The following is a 17,779-nucleotide window of genomic DNA, read 5'->3' on the forward strand; positions in this document are numbered from 1 at the left end:
CGCTTGTTAGGCGGGTAAAGAGTAGAGAATTGGTGACCGATGCATGGAGGACGAAAGGGTCTTAGAAAGAAGGAAAGTCCTCTAAAGAGCATACATGGAGGTGGTGGGGGGGAAGATCCGGATCTTGGGAAAGTCTGGGCGAGAGCGCGTGGAGAGGCAAGCTGGCCTCTTACAAAGCGGAAGTCTTCCTGAGTGGTCGAGTCCTTCTACACTTTTCCCTTGTTTGAGACTCTTTGTCAGGCTCAAGCAGATCCCGAGGTCCACTTGAAGATCTTTTTTATTCTACAGATTACAAACTCATGGTTGGCGCCCGGGGATATTCATGGTGATACAGTGCTGCACGCGACCGACAGGATGAGCGTGTTGCAAGTTAGGGAGGCATTGGGCATTGAAGATCAGGTTGGACAGCAGTTTATTCAGGATCTATTATTGGGTCTATATATGGGCAGCAGAGATTGGTTTGTGCAAGATATCGAGTACTTGTGTATAGAGTAGAAGTAGCTGATTAATGGGGAATCTCCAGAATGAAGTCATCGCGACTCTATGAAGTCACGTGGAATCAATATAAACAAACAAAACAAACAGGGACATTACTATCAACAGCTATCATACCGTCCATGTGCATCTAGGAGAGGGCGCAACTAGAAGACCCATCCAGTATAAGTATCTTGAGACATTATTGCCAGGATATCATCTTCAAAAAAACGACAGACAAAATGAACACACGCGCCAACCACTCCGCAACTCCAGACCCCGAAGCAGAGCAACTAGACACCGAAATCGCCTCCATTCGCGCGCAGAGTATGCATAACACCCAGAAATTCCCAGCAAAGAATGCATATCTAACATAATTCAGTCCGAAATCTCCAACGCCGCAAAAGATTCCTCTCATCAAGTCTTCTTGCTTCCCCAAACGTCCAATCCTTCCTCCGCAAACCCCCAACAAGCCTCCAAGATGATCTTTCCCCATTAGCCCAAGCAGCCGGGAAACACTCCACAACAAATCACTACCGAATCGCATTTGGCACGACCGCATTCCCCTTCAAGGATCCTTCTCCTACAGCTCCAGCCGGGAATCTTCTGGGCGTGCGCATTGACGTAAGCACGCGCAATGGTCGATTCGCGAAGCCCTACTATATCCTCCTACAGCGTGAACGCGTTCGGGGTGAAAAGGAGATGAAATTACGAGTTCACAGACACACCGTTCCGGCATTTATTTCCATGTCCAAGTTAGAGGATGTTTATCTTCCAGGAAATAAGAAAGTATCCTCTGCGAATGAGGAGAGTGAAGGGAGTGACGAGGAGGAAGAGATGAGGAAAGCGAAGGCGAAAAGGAATACTCGGAAACAGGATCTACGAGGCTTTGTTCGTGAACTACGACGTGAGCTTGTGGCTTGGCATTTACGATGCGATGTGGTCGAAATGCTGCGTGAGCAATTGGGATTAAGTGATGATGCGGAATCGAATTCTGTGGATCGCTTATCCCCGGAAAGCAAGGCGGGTATTGTATCGCTGGATTCGACGTCTATTGAGACGCGGTATGTGCGGTTGGAATGGGAGGATGGGCGTGTTGGACGGTTTAAGCTGTCTAATACGGGACTTGTGGAACGGGCGGTTGTTATTGGGGATCTTGGTCGAGATAAGGCCATTGAGGATGCGATGATTGGAGGTGGTGCGAGGATTGAGACTCTTTTGGAGAGACTGAAGGAGCATACTCCTTGATGCTTCTGCTTATGATGACCTTTTATTTATTTGCGTGATGATTCAACTAATAGATACCCCTTTGCGATACTTTGAATTCATAATAGTTACATTCAATATCTTTAGAAGCCATAGTATATCCAATGTTAAATGCATCAAGATGGAGTTATGCACACCTCAAATCAAAAAGCCGCCGCAATGCGATATATAGACATGGAATCTGAGTCCAAGGCCGGAAATGAAAAGGTGATTACAAGAAGATAATGGGGCATCAGATCGAAAGAGAAATCAACAAGGGTATAGCCTCACTCGCAGGAACCAATGAAAGGGAAAACGACATTCCAAAAAAAGCAAATATAAATCAGGGTATCATGGAAGATGACATGCAGCCATCAACCTACCAATTCAGAGACTAGATGGTCTCATCATTTACATCCTGACTCAACAGGACAGAAACTCCCCACTCATATGCGATTCTCAGCCTCGGATTCTTCCACACAGAAAGAGATTGGAGGTAAGGGTCCATATTGCTGACCATTTTGATTCTCCAACTGACAACGCAAGATGGCTTCTTCCAAATTCCATCGTTGTCTTAACAAGACCTTCTTAGTCTCCAGAGAATCTATAAGCGAGCTCTCTTCGCGACGCTGATCAGCCTGTAAAGCCGCAACCTCCTTGCTATGCTGTTCGCATAAATCTCCGAGTTCGGTTTCCATTCGCGCAATAGCTTCCTGAAGCCTCTTCTCCTGACGTTCTCTAAGAACCTTGATACGGGCTTGATGAAGCGCATCCATATTTTCGTGATCGTGGTATTGTTGTTCCAGCTGCTCGAGCTGCTGTCGTGTAATGCGCCGTGCCGGGGGTGTCCCCTCGGCTATAGACAAAGACAAAGAATCGGCGGAAGGATCCGCTGCGGCTGCAGGGGATGGCGGGGGGCTCGCATTCCGGAAATAACCTTCCATATGCTTGATGCGCGTGCGAGAATTTACTTTTGCGCGCTCGAATTCTCTTTGTTGTTCCATCTCCACTGCTAGTTGCCGCTCCTCTATACGGATTGCATCGCTCTCATTCTAACATCCATGTTAGTGAATACTTCAAGTTGAAAGAAAAATTCGAGTATGTAAGCTGTGCGACTAACCTTTTCACGTTTCTCATCCTCCAGGCGACAGTTTTTTGACTGTGCCTCGGAAACCGCAGTCTGGTGCCCGTCCCGAAGGATGTTGAGTGCAGCTTCTTGAAACTGCATATGACGATTCTTCTCCATTTTATGTCGATTCAGCATCTCCTGCAAATCAGGATCCTCCAAACTTCGCTTCAGCGCTTCTGGTCCAAAAGTCGGAATCTCCAACTTCGGCAGTGAGTCCGTGGTGCTGCTGCTATTGCTGCTGGGATATGCTGGATTGCTCGCGTTACCAAGCGTACTGGTCGGTATCTCACGCGGTTTCTCTAAAAACACATATTGCTCTCCCTCATCGCTTCTAGTGATCATGACTCGTGCATTGGGTGGTAACATAGCAGCCGACGGAGCGCGCCTCTTGCGAAAATGAATGCGTCCAATCGCATTTTTCAAATTACTTCGTCGTCTCTCTTTCTCTTTCTCCTTATTATCCGCCGGCGCAACAACATACATCGAATTTCGATTTCCCTTCGGCGTCACTCCATCATGAAGTCCCAGCCCCGCATTAATCGTCCGACTCTCACTAGAACAGAACGAAGTCGGTCGAGTAGACCACGACGCCAGTGACCGTGTACTTCCAGGTTTCACACGCTCAGAACCCAGAGCTAACTGCGATAAAGACGAAGTAGCCTGCTCCAGCGGGGCTGATGGCGGGGAAGACTGTTCGAGCGAAAGGGAAGGAGTTACGGAGCCATCGCACGTGGAGGTTCGATTCGTAGATGATGCTGATGAAAGTGTTGGAGAGGAGAGATCGATCATCCCACAGGCAATCGAAGCCGCCAGCGGCGCTGTGGCATTAATATCGGGGACCTTCAGACCGAGATCCCGCGCCTCGTCGGAAAGCTGTTGCGCCCGCGCTTGTTCTGCTTCCGCCGAGGTAACCTGGAGTACTTCTTGTCGGTATTTGTCCTCGTCCATGACGGACCGGGGAGTTCCTGATGCTCCCATCTTATCTGTGTGTGGCGATGACGCCGTGCCGGTGGGCGCGCATTGACCGAGGGGGAAATGTTGCGCTTCGGCTTCACCGGTATGAAAGGACTCGCCCACGCGAGATTAGGACCGGTAAACGTGGAGGGGGTAGAGGGGCAACATTCGCCTGTTAGGGCGCAGATTAAGTATATAAATGATCCTATTGGGGCCAAATAGGATAAGGTAAAAATATGACGGTAAGGACTGCAGAGGGCCAAAAGCACCAAACCGAAGGGGTGTGAGATGACCAGTTAATTAAAAACTAGGAACTGCCCACTTTTTTATCTGTGACGATCACTGTTCATTTCTATGAATTTCTTTTGTTTCTATAATTTTTATATTTTTATATTTTGTATTTTGCTTTTTCTCCTTTTGATATTTATTTTTTATTCTTTGTTTAAAATGAAAATGAAACTTGTGATGACCCACGGGGTAAGCTTGAAACCCTGATTACAATCCACACTTAGGCACATATCATGGGGCTATTCCAGAGTTTCTTTTGGGCCCCCAAGCAATTATGGGAACCCTGCAGCTAACGGCCATACTCTATGCTCCATCTTCGGCTCTCCTTGGGTGCTTGTTGGCTAGGGCTTAGGGTTGGTTTAGAAGCCGCGGAGTGTGGCGAGCCATGGATTTGGCGGGATCGGATCAGGTCAGGCACGCGCGGCAAGCGGAGACAGTGGAATATGAGACAATCATACAATAGAAAAAAGGGGTTGATAAGAAACAACCATCCTTAATATTATGCAGTAAGATGGTGAATAATCAGTAGAAATCGAAAAAAAGCTCACTCATTCAACATCTCCACGGCCATCCGATAAGCCCGCTCTTTGGCTTCTTGTTGCGGGGATCCGGGCTTCGTAGTCTTGTCCCAGCCGTGCCAGCATCCTACCATGCGCTCCATGACAACTTGTGAACCGGGTCGCTTGGCCAGTTCACTGCCTAAAGTCTCGGCCTCTGGAGCGAGAGTATCACCATCCGTGGTGATCATGAGAATCCGGCGCGGGAACTGATCCACAGGCGCGAAGCTAGGGGAAATACGGGGATCGCAAGGATCAAAGCTCGCCGGTACGTAGCAGCGATCAAAGAAGCGAGCTACACGCGGCGGGATCTGCTTCTTCTCAAGAGGGTTGGGAGCAACCTTGTCATGTGCGTTGGTGTAGAGATCAGTCACTGGGTAAATGGCGATCACGCAGTGGAAAGTGTCTTGAGGAAAGAGATTGGCAGATGCAGAGAGACTGAGGTTTCCGCCTGCGCTGAAACCAGAAAGTGAGACACGCGATGTGTCAAATTCATCTGGACGGCCTAGAACGTAGTTGATAGAATCCTGGACATCATTTAATGCAGCAGGGAAAGGGTTCTCCGGAGCCAGACGGTATCGAACGTCCAGGACAGTGCACTTGGTCTCCCGACTCATCTGACGGCAGAACTCATCATCAGCGCCATGGACGGGAAGTATGAACCCACTGCCATGGAAGTTGATCAGAACCGGTGATGGACCTGTGGCAGATGATGTGCGGTAAACATGAACCTTGATGGTTCGGCTAGCATCGCGAGAAGGGATATAGCGCACTTCGTCGGGGTAGGCTTTGGGTGCTCCACGTCTCATGTAACTGAGAAATGCAGTCACGGTGCGGAAAAGAACCGCGACACATTTGTCGAAACAATACTGGAGGAATGACATGGTGAGTGGAGTTGAAGGTTGGAGGAAAGTTGGGCCGAGGCAGACGGGTTGGGAATGGAACCGCGGTGGGTGTACCTAGATCTACTAAACCCACCAGGTGTTAGTCCAACGGCCACTAGTTTAAGAATCAATAAAAATGAATTTGTGAATGATGGCTCAAGGAGCACTCTATATCCTTCAGCAAGTTGATTTGTATAACATTTTCAGGCGCTCCGAATGCTGTCCAGGTGACGTTGGCATTGATTATTGTAAGCCTAACACTAGTCCGTATTGCTATAAGCATGGAAACCCTGGAGTTAAACAAAACTTACTAATCGAGAAATTAAGACACTACTTGGATGAAAGTAGTACATGTACGTCAGTTTCAAATGGTTCATATATAGAGATCTGTCACAGGAGCTATGAAGATCATAGACATCTGAAGCTAGATATACTACGTGGAAGTATCAACCGGGCTGTGGAAATTATATGCTAATTCCAGGTGAAATGGTCCTATTGCCACGCGCATTTTATTCATACATATCAACCACTTGTCTTTTTACTTGGAGCTACAAGAGTATTGTAGACTCCAATCGCTGAATAATGTTTTTGTCTGATGTGAATTTATAATTGGTCGTCACCAGAGGTATTCAGAGAGGTCAAAACTGTATTATCTTACAATCTTGGGATCATTTCAACATCGCCAGGGTAAATTCTAGCATCTTGTCCATAGTACTCCGTACTGCCACATCAATGATACTAATGAAACCCCACCCCTGCAATGCAATTTCATACTAATATCTACTCAGTAATGTTGAAGGTGGCACCTCTAATAAACCCCTTACATCCATAAAAAAGCAAATCCGGAAGATTAAAGACTCAATACTCTGTAGACAAGACCAATCCACCCAGAGGGCTTCATTTAGATACATGACTCCTCCTTACTAGTAGGAAATACCAAAAGAAAAGATACAGATTCAAACTAACTTCAACCCTTTTTCGATAGAAAATTATTACTAGTACCGTCACGGTTTCAATCTGCAAGGGGATCTGACATCACTCGATAAGAGGATTCCAGCATTGAAGTATCCCAACATCTATAGTACAAAGCACTGACTCTTTTGCTCAATACTAACGCCCAGTACTACCACTACATTGTAAATCTCAAACTAGAACATTTTGAATTGGCCAATCAACCACGCACATGCGTATTCATCTATCGTCAGCATGTTCGGACAAATGGAACATTACCCCAATTGCTAACAGGATTCCATAGTATAGGATGTACCCTGTACTCCTAATCCTGATATGCAGGCGGTGAACTGATTGATATCGGGCCAGCGGGTGCAACTAGGCAGATCTCTTGCATATACCTAGCGGGGTACATCTCACCAATCACTCTTGAACCCCTGAATTTCTCTCAATTTAAAGATTGAAAGAGATCCAATTCATCGTTCTTCACCAACTTTCACCATTACCCACTGCAATTCCTCTCTCTCGGGTGATTGCTGGTTGCAGCCTGTTGACTCGGTCGCGTCCCGCGTCCCGCGTTCCACATCCCACTTCACCCCACTTATTACTATTAGCGGCTTCCTCGGCTTCTTTTCTCCTGGACCCTCCCTGCATATCCGACCAAGCTTAATGCCGATCGAGGATATCCAATAAAGACTTTGTCAAAGCCACAGTGTCTTCATATTCCTCCAAAGTTTCAAGAGTTACCAATTTCCCGGTCGGCAAATCCATCATGACGTTGCTCGGTGACATGGAGCCCGCGGAGGCTGAATCCGTCTATTTCAATGAATACCCACCACCAAAGGCTCTTCCAAAGCATGAAGCTCTTGCCCGTGCCTTCATCGACTTGCATGTAGAAGATAAGCGCCGTGTCGTACTAGTCACTTCTGGTGGAACAACTGTTCCCTTGGAGGCACAGACAGTTCGTTTCATCGACAATTTCTCCGCAGGTACCCGCGGTGCCACCTCTGCGGAGTATTTCCTGGAGCAGGGCTATGCAGTGATCTTTTTACACAGACAGTACAGTCTGTTGCCATATTCCCGCCATTACAGCCATTCCACGAACTGCTTCCTGGATTTCATGGATGAGGCATCACCATCCGCCGATTCACCCAATCAGAACCATGGCCCCATTCAGGTGCGAAGCGAGTATCAGGATGAAATGCGTGATGTTCTTCGCAAGTACCGGTACGCAAAACGGAATAATCGTCTTCTGCTGCTTCCTTTCACCACGGTCGCGGAGTACATGTTCGAGCTGCGTGCGATGGCCAAGTTAATGCGCCCTCTTGGTCCTAATGCGCTTTTCTACCTCGCTGCTGCTGTCAGCGATTTCTTCATTCCCCGAAGCCGTATGGCGGAACATAAGATTCAATCATCAGAGTTACCCGCAAACCTGGATAACAGCAGTGCCATCGGATCCCAGGAGATCTACACAGGTGAAAACGAGATCCAGCCACCGAGGAGCCAGAAGAAATTGGTCGTCAACCTTGATCCTGTTCCGAAGTTCTTGCACCGTTTAGTGGATGGTTGGGCTCCCGATGGAAGTATGGTTGTCTCGTTCAAGCTGGAGACTGATCCTTCGTTATTGGTGTACAAGGCGCGCACGGCTTTGCAGCGCTACTCCCACCACTTGGTTATTGGAAATCTGCTCTCCACGAGAAAGTGGGAGGTTGTTTTTATCACACCAGATGCGCCACATGAGCGTTGGATTCGAGTTCCCAAGGCTCGACGCAGTAAGAGTATCTCTGGGGTGGAGGACCAGGTTGGTCTTGCGGAGATCCAAAAGGGCGAGGGTCAACAGCCTCGAACACAGGAAGTGTCGGATCTAAGTGATGAGACTCGGGATGGGATTGAGATCGAAAGTCTGATTATTCCGGAGTTGGTTAAGCTGCATGACAAGATGATTGAAAAGAAGACTCCTAAGGAGTGATGGGTCGAGGCCCAGTGTACAATAATAAAGCCATATGTTGCATGTCTCAAGCGGTTCAGGTCATGGATGTGCAAGTTGACGGAGTTCTAAGAACTTAATAAAATTCCAGATATTCATTACTCCCATCTATTCAAAGTAAATACTCTTGTTCGGCGATGTGCATAAAATATGCAGGTGCATTACACTCGCATGTTGATGTACTACATATTGCATAAGTCGTAATATGTGGCGATAAGGTGACATCAACCACATTAGCCTAATTTTGACAGTAGCTTATTTACGAGTCCACCCACATCTATATTTCATCCATCTTATTACTATCTATCTTCAATAATCATGATCCCCAGGTGACCAGATTCTACATTCTCCGATACGAAGCAATCAGGGGTGATCGACAGCAGGGATCCCTTGACGATCAAGGGGCCACAAATCCATGGAACAGCCAGGAAAGCTCGAAAGTCACACAATTCATCAAGTGGAAACTCCCAAATTCATCAAGTTTCACTTCCCTCCTGTCACCAAAAAACCCTTCGAACCCCTCAAGGACTAAAATACCCCATTGACCCTCCCCCGCGATAAAACTCCTGGGGAGTCAGATCCACCGCTCACGCGTCCCGCTGTGTCAGCCACAGAAAGGAGACGCGGCCTAGCCGATCACTATAGCACGGGGGGGTGTTCATCAGCTCTATTTCGCGCATTGCAGGAGACCTATCTTCTCAGGATGATCTCTTGTCCAGCACTGGGCAATTGAACCAGCCAAATCAAGTTGATTTAAAAAAAGAAAGAGCATTGATTAATGCCAGTCCCACTCAGCATGGTTCCCCGCCGACGATTTAGCCGCCGATTCATCGCTATCGCCGCTCTCATCGTCCTCTTCTTCCTCTACAACCTCTTCTCGTTCAATTCACATTCAATCCGATCCCAATCGCCCAGTAATACTCAATATGACTCTACCACTGGTGAACCTGCACCTTTATGTCCCCCATTACCGGGTGTCGATGACATCCTGGTCGTAATGAAGACAGGTGTCACCGAATCGCGCGAAAAAGTCCCCATCCACTTCTCAACTACCCTACGCTGCATCCCACACTACGTTATCTATTCAGACTTTGAAGAAGAAATTCAAGGTGTTCAGATCCACGATGCGCTACGAACAATGGATACCGGTGTCACAGAGCGCGTTCCGGATTTCGACTTATACAATCGATTGAAAGTTCTCGGGAGAGAGGGACTCGAACAAGATGATTTCGCTGATGAGGCGAATTCTGCGATCGGGAAACCAAATAACCCAGGTTGGAAATTGGATAAATGGAAATTCTTGCCCATGGCGCAGGAGGCTTTGAGATATAAGCCTGATGCGAAGTGGTTTGTCTTTATGGAGGCGGATACCTATATTTCATGGCCGACGCTTTTGAGCTGGTTGGTGCGGTTTGATTCTACGAAACCTCAATATCTGGGTACGGAGACACAGATTGCGGAGACCATTTTTGCGCACGGAGGTTCGGGATTTATGCTTTCGAACCCGGCGTTGAAACTTGCGTCTGAGCAGTATGATGCCAGGAGAGCGGAGTTGGATGAGTATACCGATATGCATTGGGCTGGAGATTGTGTATTGGGTAAGGTCCTTGCTGATGCGGGTGTGGATTTGCATTTCTCGTGGCCGATCTTGCAGAATTCGAATCTCGGAGAGTTGGATGAATTTACGAAGGAGTTGTATCGTCTACCGTGGTGTTTTATTGCTGTTGCTTTTCACCATCTCTCATCGAGTGATATTGAGAATTTATGGAAGTTTGAACAGAAACGATGGCATGAGGTAGGTTTTCTACCTATTCCATATCCCCTTCTCTGATTATTCATACTAACTTTTAATAGAAAAATAAACGTATCTTGCTTCATAGCGATGTCTTCCGTGAATGGCTCTATCCCGCCATGTCTACTCAACCAACAAAACTAAACTGGGATAACCTCGCCGACGAGGAACAACTCCAAGCGACAACCTTCGATGACTGTCGTGATGCTTGCACCGCCCAGAAAACCTGCGTGCAGTTCGCTTTCCGTGATGGTGTCTGCTTCACGGGCTCGAGGCCTCGACTCGGAAATCCGCGCTTGACCGGTTATTCGGTTTCCGGGTGGGTTATGGACCGGGTTCGCCATATGATGGATAAGAGTGGATTATGTCCTGGTCCTGACTATGGAGACTGATCAAATTCATTCCCTCGGCCTTGACCATTTATAATATTTTGATGTGGACTCGTCAGGGTTCGATACGACTGCTCGACTGCTTTGGAACGAGTAGAATGTCTTGGTTTTGTTTTATTATATGTTTGTCATGATTTCTTTTTCTTGGATTAATTGGAATGATGGGGTCAATTATGCATGGCATGAGCGTCAATGTGTCATCTTTGTTCTTTTCTGGCTCCCTGTGTTATTATATTTGGCTTTGGATCTCAGGCTATTTGGTGTCTCGTTTCAATTTTTCTCCTTTGTCTGACTCTGGTGGGATATGCATGAAGTGGACGTGGAACGAGGACTCGGAGCAATGTTCAATCTTGGTGGCTGCACTGAAACCTGAAGAATCGCATAATTTCAAATGTTGACTGGCGTCTGGCTAACATAGACTTCGCTGGAGCTTTGCTGCGCACCAGACTCAATTTTGCACTCTAGAATACATTTCTAGACTTCAATACAGAACATTCTCATTTGGTGAACGCAGCTAAACAATACAAACTTCAACCTTGAATCTTGAACCTATACAATAAGAATATAAGGTCGAGTACCCTGCATCCTATCTAAGGAGCTACCACGGCATCTCACAATAATGGGCTATCAGGGTCCTCCAGGCACTGATCAATTCGCATGATCTCCAATCCCGCAGACTTGACATGTCGAATGAATTGAGGGAGATATTCAACCGTTGATGGATTCAAGAAATGCATCACAGCCAAGTTTCCCCCTCGAGCGACACCTCGATAGAATGCTTCCAGCTGGTTTTCCGGGGTAGAAGTATTAGCCCAAAGCCAATCCTCCACATCAACACTCCAGTTCACAATGTAGGGGTCCTGGATCCGGGAGGTGAGTTGCTGTCGCATACGAGCACCGACAGTTCCGAAAGGAGGGCGGAAGTATCGTGCTGTGCATCATTAGCCTTGATCATGAAGCACAGTTGAGTGACTTACATCGAATGCCTAGCTCATCGTGGAAGACTTGTATTGTCCGAGCGATCTCTTCGTCAATCTTATCCAGGGATGGCAAAGCCTCCATTCTATAGATTGTCAGCATGGTTTGATCATGTTCATCCAAATGCAACTTACTTCGGATGAGTATTCGAATGCAATGCAACCTGATGCCCCTTTCTCAACATCTCTCGATAAAAGTTGGTAAAGTTCGTGGATTGATCACGGAGTCCAGCACCGACAGCAAAGAATGTCACCCGAACATCCTCATCATCCAAGATCTGCATCACCTCCTGAGCATACTGCGGCTGACCATCATCAATGCCAAACGCAAATGAGTTAGGACGAGAACACTTGAGAATCAACTTGCCGCTGGGGATCTTCTCCGGTATATGAAAGAAATTATTCACGACCGAGGGTGCCGGGATAGTCGAGACGATTTCAACACGGCGCAAAGTGAGAGACTCATTGGTATAGAACCCCGTAAAAGAAACCGACACAACTCGATTATGGTTGATATGAAAGTGAGAAAGCGGGATAAAGAGCTCTGTCGTCTCTGGTGAAGCAGGACTAGGGTCATGAGTCGGGTTATGACTCGGGTCATCTTCGCTGTCATCTTGATCAGGTTCGCAACTGCCTTTGCTCGGGGTTTCGTTTGTGTCGTTCGTTTCCTGTCGACTCTTGGATCTGCTGGCCCTTTTCATAGATGGTGTACCTGCGTCCGAGCTATCATCCGATTGATTGTCATTTTTTGGCCAAGGCTGGCTTCTCATCACGTATCGCGAGGCTTGTACGCTATCCGGTACCCCTGGGAATGGACTCCGTTTTGGATAACATTCGGCATTATGCTCATTCAATGAAACGGTGAACTCCTCTGTCCCTTCAAAAATGACATGTATAAACTGATTTTTCCAAGGAATCAAGCTGAAGCATCCGTGGATGTTGAACTGGGTGTGGAAATTCTGATCAGGGTCCGTAGGGAAGAGACGCACAAAGCCGGGCTCATGATGAACGGTCAAGTTCTCGCCTGAGCCATGCCAGAATCCCAAATCATTGTGCGTAGGATTTTGAAATGTGTCAATGACTAGGGATGGCATAGGAGTTTGATTTTCGGGAGTGTGTAATTGGTAGCCATTTGTAGCAATCCAATTGGGGGTCTCAGCGTATGCATGGAAATGGCCTGTTACCGCTGGAAGTAGTGGAAGGGCAAGCCAACATAAGAATTTTAAAGGATTACGGAAAGACATGGCAAGAAAGAAGCTCAGAGAAAAAGATTTCTAGAATGAGGGCAGTCTAAAAGTTCAAGATTGAAATCTTCCTCGATGTGATAAACATCACGAGTACTATGCATTTGGAGAAGGCACGATGGTCAATGTCAGCCTTGGAATGCAGAATCTTGGAAGGTACTTGGAATTATTGAAGTAGCTCTGGAGATGAACATTGTTAAAAAAAGTAAACGAATGTAATTTCTTGAGAAAGAATTAGAATGCTAAAGTACACGAAAAAGGATCCAAGGCACTGATAGACGCAAGGCCAAAAAAAACATCTCACAACCGACTTCATAGCACAACCTAGGTGAGGCCGTAGAACCACAATATCAAGGCCCAGAGACAAGAGATTTAAAAGCACCATCATCAGCCAGTAGAAGACCGAAAATAACTTTTCTGCAGCATATTCCAAGGAGAGCTCTCAAGAGAATAAAAGTGCCCAACAATGTCAGTCTGAAAAGAAAAGCCATTCTTGCCAAAATCTGCCTCCAAGAAATGCCGACGTAGATCATGCACTCTCAGATTAAGAAGAAGAAAAAACGAGTAAAGAACCAGAAATCTCAGTGGAAAAAAGACCAACGCAACACCGCACTGCACCACTGCACCGCACCGCATCGAAAAAAAAGAAGAAAAAAGCTGCAGCCTCACGACCGCAGCCCAAGTCTCCTTTTCGTTTTTTGATTTTGATTTTGAATTTTTGTTGAAAAATCTCGGGGGAAAAACCACCGCACCACCGTACAAAAAGAAAAGAAAAGAAAAACTGCAGTCTCACGACCGCGGCTCCAATCTCCTTGCGTTTTGGTGGAGAATGTTGGTCAACTTGACAGTTTACCACGCCTGGCCAGACTCCTGGGGCTCATTTGAAGCCCACAGAGAATCAGCCGTACCTCCAGGACTCTGCTGTTGAGCAGAGTCCTCCTCGTGATCCTTCTCAGCGTCGTCAGACTCAGAGTCAGAGTTGGGCTCATCTTTGTCTGTATCATCGTCAAAGGTAATGTCATTCTCATCAGGACGGAATTCTTCAAGGAAGTCAGGAATTGTCTGGTTGCACTCGATCAGAATCTTGACAAGATCGGTGGCAATGTCCTGGTCATTCTCATTGTAGAAAGACGTAGCGACACCCTCATTTCCAATGCGAGCGGTACGTCCTGCGCAAGATCATGTTAGTAGATCGATATTTGAATAAATAGAGAGGGATACTCACCAATTCGGTGAATGTATTCAGTGGTGCCACCATGCTGAACCTTGGGGAGGTCAAAGTTAATGACATGCATCACGTTAACAATATCGAGACCACGCGCAGAAAGACCAGTAGCAACCATGATAGGGCATCTGGCAGAGCGGAAAGAACGACTATTGATATTGTCAATATAAGTCATAGATCAAAGCCTAACCACAACACATACATTGCGTCCTCGCGCTCACGCTGGGTTCGACCACCGTGGATGGAAGTACTTGGCAGTCCTTTATGGAAAAGGAAATCATCCACATAGTCGACCTGTTCCTTGTTGTTCACAAAGACCAAAGTACGGATAGGCACCATACTCAGGAGAAGGTCATACAGGGCCTGCTTCTTCTTATTGTCGTCGACGTAAAGAACCTTGTTGAGCTGGGTTAGTATGTATTGAGGGCTGTTCAGGATAGGCTGGAACCTACAGTCTGAGTGACATTCAGGTGGGAACTACCAGGTCGACCAACACGCACACGAATGTGGCTGGCGCCAAGGTAAGTGCGCGCAAGCTTCCGGCATTCCTTGTCAAAGGTAGCGGAAAACATCATGTAGCGGTGATCGTCGTCCTCATTCATGTCTACTCAAAAGTAAGTATTCTCAGAACTTCCTATTGATGAGATCAGGAAAATCCTTACCTCCACCAGACATAATCTTCTTAAAATCGTCTTCCCAATCAATCTGCAAAAGCTCATCCGCTTCGTCAATGACAGTGAATCTGGAGTTGACGTTAACAAATTTATTTCAAGGAGAATATAGCTGAGAAGGAAAGCTTACCGCACACGACGAAGCGAAAGCACATGAGGCTGGCCCATGAAATCAAGGATACGGCCGGGGGTTCCAATGAGAATGTCACAGCCCTTGCGAAGCTCATCACGCTGGAACCGAGCGGGGGCTCCACCGTAAGCGACACAAGGACGGAGCATAGAACGATAGCACAGTCGACGAGCCTCATCAAAGATCTGGGTCGCCAGCTCACGGGTAGGGCAGACGACTAGAACTAGAGGCTCAGCCCGCACACCATCCTCAGCAGGGTTGTACTCCTTAGTCACATCAGGACGAGCGGCAGCAAGCTTCTTAGCCTTGCCCATAAGCTTTGAAAGAATGGGGATGAGAAAAGCGCCAGTCTTTCCAGAACCTGTTGGGAATTAGAAAATCACTCTCGTGGATTTACGATGGACCACTGACCTGTCTGGGCAATTCCAATCACATCCTTGCCCTGCATGACCGCAGGCAAAACAAAAGACTGAACCGTAGTAGGCTTGTCATACAGACAGAGACGGACATTCTCTCTCATGATAGGGTGTAGGCCGGCATCATCCCACTATTTCGTTTGTCAGAGGGACAAATATACTCGAGGGGCTCTTGTGTGTACTTACTTCTCCAATGGCCGAGATATCAGTCTCACTCTCACAGGTAACAAGAAGAGGGTTGTTCAATCTATGGACCAGTTAGTACGTGGTATCAATGTGAGTCAAAAAAAAGATCTCATTGGGAGTGATGACATACTCCTGCAGGCGACTGCCTGCACGTGTAATCAGCTCGCCTTCAAAGAGCTGCTTCTCCAGCTCCTCATTGCGAGGACCAATGTCACCGTATTCATCATTCCATTCGGCCTGCCATTCGTAGCGAGTGGCAGCGCCAGCCCAGTCATCGGTGTTCTGGTTGGCATATTCAGCGTAGTTGTAAGGTGTGGGGTCGGTCCAACCCTTCGCACGGGGGGGTTTGAGACTCAGGGTCCTGAGTATCTTCAGTGGCGTTCTCGGCAGTATCGTTTTTGGCGTCAGCGACGTCAGTCGGAACATCCTCAGCGAAAGTGTCCTGAGTGTTGGACACATCCTGAAGAGGATCAGGGCTCTTGGGACTCTCCATGGCTGAAGTCTCGTGAGAGCCGAGAGAATTTTTTTTTGAGATTTAGAACTTGAATCTGAAAGTTTTTGACCACGCGTCAAATAGTGAGACGCGGGTCTGGAAGAGATGACGGTCTACCTGGAAGCAGACAGTCGAGTTGGGGGGGGGGGGCAAGTAAGCAAGAGGTAGTCGACCCGAAAGACGACAACCACTTGATGGGGGGTAAACAAGAGGGTGGGGAAAAGAAAGAAGGGTGGATGAAGGAAGAAGAAAGAAAAGAAGAGAGAAAGGTAAACAGTGGTAGGCTCCAAGGTAAAAGTGAGGCTCCTTCCTGTTTGCTATGTTGGGGAAACTGGTCCAAAGATCACCATGCACTACCATTTAACTGACCAGTTCATTGATTGCTTGAAGAGATGGTATGAATATTTATGTGAGCTTGAAGAGAAAAGATGACTCCAGGCAATCAGACTACGTAATAATTATTCTAGCTTATATTTAAATCAATACCTAGGTACATGTATATCTTTGAGCTTGATATCATGAAATATATGGATTTCATATTTTTTTATATTGAATCTGTTGAAGGGAAACATATGCACTTACAGTGAGAGTATTCAAGTTTTCTACTTATAACAATATCAGTTGCAGTTTCCTATTACTGATCTTGATCTGCAGCTCAACCTTCCAAGGATGTCGATGGATTGCTATGCCCAAATGGTATCTATTTCAACTTGAAGTTTAAGTTAAATCCATGTGTACTACTAGTATATACTACCAGTCCCCTCCAGGGCTAGAGCACTGGCACATTACTAGTACTAGTTAGTAGGCAGAACTTGAAGTTCCAAGACTATGATACCAGCACTTGAGTCCACAGATGCTTGTACATGCAGACGACGACATCATGAAACATCATGTCCCGGTGATGCACAGTGGAGCATAGCGTGCATGTATATATCAATGGACATTTCCAATTCATGAACATCATCTCGAAGCCCTGGAGGTTCAAAAAATGTTGGATCATAGTTCAAGTTTTTGTATCTACCTTTCAGATATTATTAGAACCTCAGTATTCTAGCCCTTCCAAGGTTGAGGGTATACCGTGACACATGTATACATATATACCTAGGTAGTATTGATGTAACATTTGAATGATCATACTATTGATCCATCATGATTCAGAACCTTGGAACTATGTAGGATGTATAGGTATTGATGAGTTTATGTAATTTCCAACATTGAAGGTTAAGACCAGCTTCAGCCTCCAGGGCTCCAGGGCTGAGGTACTATGTATAGTTCAAGTTACTACATAGCCCTGGAGGTATGTAGTACCTACTAGTACTCCTACATACTATGTAGTAGGTTAAGGTAGTATATAGTCAACATTTGAACTGCCCAGGTGCTGGTGGACTCGGAGCCTGCGGTGGTCGGCGTTGACCTGGGCACGCTCTAGTAGACCGTGCAATATATATGGGAACAATTAGTATCAACTTCAAGTTCAAGTTGAATTCAGGCTTGAATCATCCAGATGTCCGAGTCATGAAATATTATTTCTAGGGCATAAGAGGATGCGATAAAATTGTATTTAAATCATGATAGACTCGGATGTTCCTTTTCCAATTGAATAATTGTTCATAGATTCTCTTGTCCTATGTATAAACATCGAGATCCGATGGTTTGCGATAAACTCGGATAAACTCGGAATATGGTATATCCGAATCCCGAACTTGGCCCCTGCTTTGGCAGTCCCACCATGGACTCAGCCTCGGAAGCTGGAACATCTCATCCTCGGCATCGTTTGGTCAGATTTC

General features: G+C 46.6%; 7 protein-coding genes across 7 annotated transcripts; 3 read left to right on the plus strand and 4 right to left on the minus strand.

The window, feature by feature from the left end:
* Nucleotides 1-716: 716 nt before the first annotated feature.
* N7483_007632 (uncharacterized protein) lies at nt 717-1,722 on the plus strand (the record flags this gene model as incomplete). Its single annotated transcript, XM_057091069.1, has 2 exons — nt 717-801; nt 857-1,722. The coding sequence occupies 2 exons, from the start codon at nt 717-719 to the stop codon at nt 1,720-1,722; spliced, it is 951 nt and encodes a 316-aa protein (XP_056945810.1).
* A 443-nt stretch (nt 1,723-2,165) lies between these two features.
* Nucleotides 2,166-3,796, minus strand: N7483_007633 (uncharacterized protein; the record flags this gene model as incomplete). Its single annotated transcript, XM_057091070.1, has 2 exons — nt 2,166-2,771; nt 2,840-3,796. 2 exons carry the CDS (start codon nt 3,794-3,796, stop codon nt 2,166-2,168), a joined length of 1,563 nt encoding a protein of 520 aa, XP_056945811.1.
* Nucleotides 3,797-4,634: 838 nt separating this feature from the next.
* Nucleotides 4,635-5,531, minus strand: N7483_007634 (putative esterase/lipase; the record flags this gene model as incomplete). Its single annotated transcript, XM_057091071.1, has 1 exon — nt 4,635-5,531. The coding sequence occupies one exon, from the start codon at nt 5,529-5,531 to the stop codon at nt 4,635-4,637; it is 897 nt and encodes a 298-aa protein (XP_056945812.1).
* A 1,723-nt stretch (nt 5,532-7,254) lies between these two features.
* On the plus strand, nt 7,255-8,451 carry N7483_007635 (phosphopantothenate--cysteine ligase CAB2; the record flags this gene model as incomplete). Its single annotated transcript, XM_057091072.1, has 1 exon — nt 7,255-8,451. The coding sequence occupies one exon, from the start codon at nt 7,255-7,257 to the stop codon at nt 8,449-8,451; it is 1,197 nt and encodes a 398-aa protein (XP_056945813.1).
* Nucleotides 8,452-9,265: 814 nt separating this feature from the next.
* N7483_007636 (glycosyltransferase family 31 protein) lies at nt 9,266-10,653 on the plus strand (the record flags this gene model as incomplete). Its single annotated transcript, XM_057091073.1, has 2 exons — nt 9,266-10,264; nt 10,324-10,653. The coding sequence occupies 2 exons, from the start codon at nt 9,266-9,268 to the stop codon at nt 10,651-10,653; spliced, it is 1,329 nt and encodes a 442-aa protein (XP_056945814.1).
* A 608-nt stretch (nt 10,654-11,261) lies between these two features.
* On the minus strand, nt 11,262-12,871 carry N7483_007637 (polysaccharide deacetylase family protein; the record flags this gene model as incomplete). The annotated part of the gene is made up of 3 exons (XM_057091074.1): nt 11,262-11,581; nt 11,628-11,713; nt 11,763-12,871. 3 exons carry the CDS (start codon nt 12,869-12,871, stop codon nt 11,262-11,264), a joined length of 1,515 nt encoding a protein of 504 aa, XP_056945815.1.
* Nucleotides 12,872-13,720: 849 nt separating this feature from the next.
* On the minus strand, nt 13,721-15,925 carry N7483_007638 (DEAD/DEAH box helicase; the record flags this gene model as incomplete). The annotated part of the gene is made up of 9 exons (XM_057091075.1): nt 13,721-14,040; nt 14,097-14,245; nt 14,299-14,501; nt 14,549-14,700; nt 14,759-14,838; nt 14,898-15,258; nt 15,309-15,444; nt 15,500-15,560; nt 15,630-15,925. 9 exons carry the CDS (start codon nt 15,923-15,925, stop codon nt 13,721-13,723), a joined length of 1,758 nt encoding a protein of 585 aa, XP_056945816.1.
* Between the last annotated feature and the right edge of the window lie 1,854 nt (nt 15,926-17,779).

This window comes from Penicillium malachiteum (assembly GCF_028827825.1).
Source record: "Penicillium malachiteum strain IBT 17515 chromosome Unknown utg000003l:1.0-4950554.0:1.0-4952489.0, whole genome shotgun sequence".
Lineage (NCBI taxonomy): Eukaryota > Fungi > Ascomycota > Eurotiomycetes > Eurotiales > Aspergillaceae > Penicillium > Penicillium malachiteum.